General features: G+C 36.1%; 1 protein-coding gene across 1 annotated transcript in view; it reads left to right on the forward strand.

Annotated features, from left to right (window-relative positions):
* Positions 1 to 7,831, forward strand: part of COL19A1 (collagen type XIX alpha 1 chain) — a 426,484-nt gene that overhangs the window by 395,066 nt on the left and 23,587 nt on the right. The window contains exon 48 of the mRNA XM_069070725.1: positions 5,324 to 5,494. Coding sequence (XP_068926826.1) covers positions 5,324 to 5,494 — 171 coding nt within the window. The remainder of the gene's footprint in view (positions 1 to 5,323; positions 5,495 to 7,831) is intronic.

Genomic DNA, 7,831 nt, shown 5'->3' on the forward strand with positions numbered 1-7,831 from the left:
AGTTCCAATACCAATGAAATCAGCAATCCAACCCCAATCTTAGTCACTATCCCTGTCCTATTCTCTCGAGACTCATTCAGGTACCACCTCCTCCATGAAGATTTCCCCTAGCTGAAAGTGATTCCTCTCTAGTCATTTTTATGGTAGTTTGTATGTATTCCTCCTCATCCCCATGACTTTAGCATATTAGCTCACTGATACCAGGTTGTGTTCCATTTTTGTGCACCCAGTGTTTAGCGCAATGACTTGAATCAAGTAAGCACAATGAGTGTTTATTGACTCAAGACTGTGACTAACTGTAATTTCAGAGTTTTAGGTTTGAGAAGTGAAGGAATTTTGAATAATAAGTTCTGAAATGTGAGGAAAAAGTGGTCTTTAACGAGTGGTTAATGTAAAGGAAATATGGAAGTCACAGGAGCTAAGAATTTCAAATAAATGAGTACAAAAGGTTATAGAAGGCAGGTAGGTAGCATAGTGGATAGAATATCAGCTCTGGAGACAGGAAAACCTGAGTTCAAATCCACTTTCAGACACTTGACACTTACTAGCTGTGTGACCTTGGGCAAGGAACTTAACCCCAATTTTCTGGCCAAAAAAAATGGTATAGAAAAGGAATGAGGGAAGGAGAATTTGTAATTATGCCTTTGGCAATGCCAGTGACTTTCAGAGAGTTTTATTTTTATTACCCTGATTGATGATGATTACTCTCATCACCATCATTCTGTGAGTCTGGCACAGTAAGATCATTTTCTCAAAACCATTGTTATCTCATAGAAGGCAGTAATATAGGGTCTAAGGACTAGGAAAGACTATTTTATCTTGTAAGTGGCATGCAGACTTTTCACAAGACCATATACTAAGAATCTATCCCTTTGAAAACAGCCAGATTGCCAACAGTCAAATGTAAGGACTACGTAAGTTCATGAAAAACCATTGCATGCTTAGATCATTGTAGTACCAATGCAATATTTACAGCACCTACAAACACGATAAATACACTGACCATGACTATAAATATTCCCTCATGATGCTCAATTGCAAAATATAACAAACCCTCTGTATGGAGGACAGAAGCAAAACATTTATTCAGACACCAGAAAACCAAATCCCAGCACCAGGAAACCAAATCTATCATAGCAACATACAAGTTAATGCACTACAACATAGCATTCTTTAGCCTTCCAACAAACCAATACAAGATCAATATTTTACTCATAAACCTGACTAGCTCCTTGCCTGAGTATCCTCTCTCTCCCACCTTCTCTCTGGCTCTGACTCCCAGCTTCCTGTGGTCTCTGCTCCACCCCTCAGCAACTTCTTTCTACCACAGGCTCCATGTGACTACATTCAGCTTATTAGGGGGCAGAATTTATTTTCAAAGCAGGGAAAGTCTTCAAATTCCCCTAACCTTATTAAGGGGCAGGGAAGATCTTCAAATTACCATTACCATTACAATCATCTACCCCCCACAAAAAAAATTAACTATTTCCTTTCCCTTCCTTTCAAAACCCACCAAAACTATTGTACTCTTGGGCCTAATTAAGAGAGGCATGGTATCCAGAACAAAAAGTTTGTTGCTTAGCCATTTTTCAGTCATATCTGACTCTTCATGACCCTTTTGGGGGTTTTCTTGGCAAAGAAACCTTAGTGGTTTATTATTTCCTTCTTTAGCTCATTTTACAGATGAGGAAACTGAGGCAAACAGGGTTAAGTCATTTGTCCAGGGTCACACAGCTAGTAAATATCTGAGGCTAGATTTGAACTCAGGGATAGGAGTCTTTCTGACTCCAGTCCCAGAGCTCTGCACCACCTAGCTGCCCCAGAACAAAAAGACTAAGTATCAATTGCTATCAAGCACAACAACAACATAGACTATTCATGAGTGAAAATGTCTCATTTGGTACAAACACACATGTTTAATTTTTAAAAGCAACTCCTAAACAGTTAAATAAGAATTTTTTATAATCCAATAAGACACAGAATTAATTCTAAAAAGAAGATGTCAGCAGTATTGGATAGTTATCAATCTATGTCAGGTTGGTATACTTATCATTGAGCTAAGAATTTTCCTCATGGTCAGGTGGTTGATAGTTCTCATTAAGTATTTTTCTTACTCTCTCACACACAAACAAAATTAGACTTTTATTTTGTGGAATTCACTTCCAGGTACTCTAATGATCAATGCCCAGATAATCCCAAGAGCACTAAACCCCAAAAGATTTGTCTTTGATAACACTGCTCTCTTAAGGTGACCACAGATAGACTACATTTATAAATATACCCAGAATATCAGTCAGGAGAAATTAGTAGGGAGAAAAATGAAGAAATGCACACAATGCAAATGCTAATTACCATTTAAGGAAACATGTCTGCTTTCTAGTGGACAAAGTAATTTTTCCTATTAGGAAAGGCATTTAAGGCTACTCAAAACCAAATGAGGTATTAACATACAGTACTTTGACCAGTGCAAATGTCCATTTACCTCTGAGATACAGAGATTAAGAAAAATAGACCAACTAAAAGGTACTTGTATGACATCTAGATTTTTATTTTTGTAAGTTTTTTTTTTTTCATAAGGAAGTAATCTGAGAATCCTGAGGAAGATAGCATTGCACAATGGATAAAAAGTTAGCACAGAAGAAAAACCTAGTTTCACATCCTGACTCTGACACATACTTGTTATGGGTTCTCAGGAAGTTCTCTAAAATAATAGAGTTGAGGGGCGGCCAGGTGGCGCAGTGAGTAAGAGCGTCGGCCCCGGAATTGGGAGACCTGGGATCAGTTCTGGCCTCAGATACTTAGCACCCACACAAAAAATAACTGGCCTGTAACCTTGAGCAAGTTACTTAACCCCAATTGCTTTAAATAAAATAAAATAAAATAATAGAGTTGAAGAGCAGATGCTGATAGAAGGAGCTTCTAATACCAATGAAATCATAGGTCTGGTCCAAATGGAGGTGAGATTAACTTAGAAAGGTATCATAGAATCACAGTATCTGAGTTAAAAGAGACTCATTCTATGTTAATGAATAAGAATTCTTCCTAATTTATCTGAAAAGAAATTATATCACTTTTCTGGAAACTTCCACTAAGAAACCCACTACCCTCCTGAGTAGCCCATTTCACTTCAGATGGTGCTAATTATAAGGAATTTTTTTCAGATCAATCCTAAACTTGCTTTTTTGAAAATTGTACTCATTGCTCCAAGATCAGCACTTTCATCTGTGTATAATACATATTTATCTTTATTTAGACCTATATCTGTATTTAGCTATATGTTTAAGTGATTACTATAAAGGAAAATGGAATTTTCACATTAAAAATACTTTAAAATGTTAAAAAAAATCACCTGGCATAATAAATAGAGGCATTGGTATGAAGAAGACTTGGTTTAATTCCCACCTGTAACTAAAGTGATAATTGACTATGGATAAGTCACTTAATATTTCATTGCCTCAGACTACTCTCTAAGACTATGAAGTATAGATGAATAGCTGATCTGCATCTGTAAATAGAGTTTCTATACCAGGAGTTCTCCCACACAACTTGAAATGACAGATCTGGAACAAAAAAAAACAAAAAACAAACAAAAAAAGAACAAAGACTAATTATATTATAAGGGAAATGATTATTTCTGAAAGGATGATGGCAATAGCAAACCTCTTCTGGGCCAAATTAGGCCTACCTTGACACATGACCATATGGACTTCCCAATTTCTAACTGAAAAAAAAAATAAAGAAAAATATTTTGGTTACTCCTTTGCCTTCCAAAAGAGTATCCTTCTATACTTGACTGCCCACAGAGAAATTAAGGAGAAAAAAACATCCCTGCCACTGATGGAGAAAACAAAATAAAAAAATCTCTACTCTTTCAACATGAGGAGAAAAAAAGATCAGGAAAAGACCCAAGGGACTGTAGCTTTTATGGCCATCCATAAGTGAAGAGAACAAACTCAAGAAAAAAGCTGAAATGATCTGCATTTCAAAGTCAACTGTTTCTGGTTGAGTCAGATCACATAGTAGGATCCAGGTCTTATTTCTTAGCTCTGCCCTTGAGTATGAAACAATGTCTTGTCCTCTCTATTGCATGGTCTCAGTTACAAAGGTCAATGGAGATGGTATTCCTTTTCCAAGGAAAGAATCTGTTTTGAATCAATAATGTCCTGCTCTATTAACAAATAGAAAGTCACATTCTCAATCTAGCCAACATGATTCATCGGAGACCACCATTTTGAATTAAGCAGATTGTGCTCTATTAATAATAGAAATATACTTCCTGAATTTGTGATGCATTGGGGACCTCTCCTTCCTTAGGCCTTCTACTAGAGTAGAAAGATAGCTTCTAGTATAATAGGTCTCAGTATGTCAGTTATTAACTGTGCTGTTGTACTATAATGCTAAGTATGGCTGTACAGGCAGCTTCATTAATAGTCCCCCAGGTGAGATCTACCTATCATCATACCCACTGTATTATAATTGAACAGACAGCTTCCTAACTTTACTAACATGTTTCTCTATAACAGGGTTTTAGCCCTTGGGACATGATAATAATTGTTTGCTTTTTTTTTCCAGTTAAAGAAATACAAGGGAAATAGAGGTTTTTACATTTTCCATATTCAAATATTTATGAATGGCAAGGAAACCTTGGCATAAAATAAGCATTTGAGGAAATTTACAACAAATTCAGATATATCCAAGTAATAACTTTCTAACTTCTACTGACTCATATCATCTAATGAATGGCCATCTTGAGAAAATCTCTCATGGGTCCTTCATTTATGCCTTTTGAGAAGGCTCTTCACTCTTAGCTATCTAAGGACAGATAGAAATGGCTTCCATCATTTATGTTGGCTTTCTTTAATGCTTCCCTTTCCCAAGTGACTGGGTTTGTATACAACTTAAAGCAGATGTATGTGTTCAGGGTACATCTATCCACACACACACACATAAAAATGTACAATATATTTGAAATACAAGCACAATAAACCACAAGTCTAAAAAGCAAGAGTTTCAAATGGAAAGCAAAATAAGACAAAGCAGGAAAAAAACAGGTCAAATGCATGAATTCAAGAGAGACTCAGTGCCCTAAAATTTGATAGATTACCCTTTTCATAGACTGGTAGAAAATTCAAGTGACAAATTCCTCTACATCAATTTATCTTATTGTTCGAATGACAACCTGGGCCTAAGAGTTATATGGAAAAACAACATGAAACAGTAAGCATTATAGAGCATGGCAAATAAGTCTGGTTTGATGCTTTCCAGCTTTGCTACCTATTAAAATGAGTATAGTGCCCTAAGAAATGTTCATTTTCTCTGATAGGGTGATCAAGGAATACCAGGAGACAGAGGTCCACAGGGTGAAAGAGGAAAACCGGGCCTTCCAGGAGTGAAGGGGATCATAGGCCCCATGGGACCCCCAGGAAACAAAGGTTCTCCAGGAACCCCTGGTTACCAAGGACCTCCAGGTTCTCCAGGGACCCCTGGAATTCCGGTAAGCTACATCAGAGTTGCTTGTTAAAAAAAAAAATCATTATTGTGAACTCAATAATCACAAACAAGACAAGAAACTGTGAACTTTTACCACATTCAGTATATTATTTTTAAGACATATATGAACCTAATCAAAGTAGTAAGAAATTGCTTTCTTGATTTTTTTTTTTTGTGTATCTCCCCTCCCTTCCCTCTGTACAGCTTTTAAAATGTTTTATTGATGGGGCAGCTAGGTGGCGCAGTAATTTTTTTTCTTTTGATCCAAAGGCAACTTTATTAAAATTATGCATTTTTTTCTTTGAGAGATTTTACTTTAAATTTCAATACGCAATACTGGTCTAATGATTGGAACAGTAGGTGAGAGTATCAGGTTCATGCTTTGGAGAATCCGACCTTTTGTTCATTGGGGAAGATTGACAATATTCTCGTTTAAGGTTGAACTGTATTTAATAGGTGTCTAATGAAAGCAACAGCATCTCATGGAATGTTGGTTTGGTTGTACAAAAAAAGCCAGCCGATACATCTATCAGTGCAATAAATAACTCCAGTAAGTAGCATTTCAGTGGCACACAAATCATAAATACTATGGGCCAAAACTATACTCCGGAGTCGGGAGACCCAGGATGGGTTCCGGCCTTAGATACTTAACACCCACCCAAAAAAACTGGCAGTGTAAACTTGAGCAAGTTGCTTAACCCCAATTGCTTTAAAAAATGTTTTATTGATGCCCTTTTTTTCATTTTCATATCTTTGCTGCCCATGAACTTACCAACTTCTCCTTCTCTCAAGAGAAACTTTCCTTTTTTAAAGTTATATAGCATGGAGCCAAACCAAATCAAGATACAGGCCATTTCTGAAGATGTATGTCTGGTTCTGTACCCTTATTCCATCAGCTCTCTGCCAAGTGGTGGAAGATATCCACCATCATCAGTCTGTTAAAGTCATGATTGCCCACTGATTTACTCAAAATTCTGAAGTCTTTTACAGATGTGATTCAGTGCTTAAAAATAAAATGTACCAAAGTGATGTGAAGTCATACTTAGATCAGGTCTGTATCACACCAAAACTCCATTTTCTTGAATAGACTGCTAAATGATGGCCATAGAATAAGAATGGAAAGGACCCTGATGAAGGTCTTCCCAGGGAAAACTGGCCTAACCATGTTTTTTGGTTAAACCTATGTACAGAAACCCCTTTTTACGAAAAATCCTTGCTGTGATGGCCAGTAAGTTTTCAATAGAGGTAAAATCTCTCAGAGTAAAAAAAAAAAAAATGGGGGTCAAAATGATGTCTGACTTCCTCACAAGGATGTCAGAGGCATTAGACAAAGTATTGCTATCGTGATGGACCTTGCTCAGGTTTCTGTATTTTTCCAGATTTGGTCTTTGTCTTAGAAGGAATTTTCATATACCTTCCTTTTTCTTCTTACCTTCTTGTTACCTTCCTTACTTCCCCAAAGACTCACCTTTTGCAGGAATCTGTTTTAAAGATTTGCTGGTAACAACTAATATCTAGATGAAGTAACTTGTTTTATAATCTATGTCAAGTTTCCAATTTATTTAACCCTCTGTACAATGAAAATGGACATAGGAAAAAGGAATTTACTTAGTGTTCTGTGCTACCCTTCTCTCCCTGGACATTGCACACACTGCTCATAATCTCCCAAATCGAACAATTAGATATTTCCATTTAAAAATAAACAAAATACATTCTCTTAAATCCCAGTGGCACCTAAAGCAATAACATGCTTATTAAAATTCATAGCTGGTGGTACAAAACATCAGATTTGAATGATGCTTAATAAGGATTTGGAATAAGTTTGGCAGCTATATGTGGGCTTTTTTATCAAGTAGATAAAAAAAATTTAGCTTACACCATTCAGCTTGAATGGAGAGGCTTTATTTCTTCTTCTTTCTCTCCAGTTCTCAGGTCTGAGCTACTACTGCTCTCTTTTTTTTAAGTTGAGATCAGAGGATGGTTCAATCTGATTATCTCTGTGACTAAGTAAACTGAAGGTTTAAACCATTTTAGTAAGGAGAGCTTTATTTAGTATAGATACAATAATGTGTAGTTTTCATTCCTAAAAATAAAATCTCATTTTGAACCCAATGAATAATACCCACCAATTTATTATTTATTTCAGGTCCTACCTGTTTGAAAACCTACCAAACTAACTCAACTTTTTCTTTTCCTAGTTTCCTTTAGAAATGGACTTAATTTGGATCAGTCAATTGTCAAGGATTTATTTAATACCTATAGATAGATAGATAGATAGATAGATAGATAGATAGATAGATAGATAGATAGATAGATAGATAGATAGATAGATAGATAGATA

The sequence above is a fragment of the Petaurus breviceps genome, unplaced genomic scaffold (assembly GCF_028583685.1).
Source record: "Petaurus breviceps papuanus isolate PSGF00001 unplaced genomic scaffold, PetGlider_PUasm1.0 90822, whole genome shotgun sequence".
In the NCBI taxonomy this organism is placed as follows: Eukaryota; Metazoa; Chordata; class Mammalia; order Diprotodontia; family Petauridae; genus Petaurus; species Petaurus breviceps.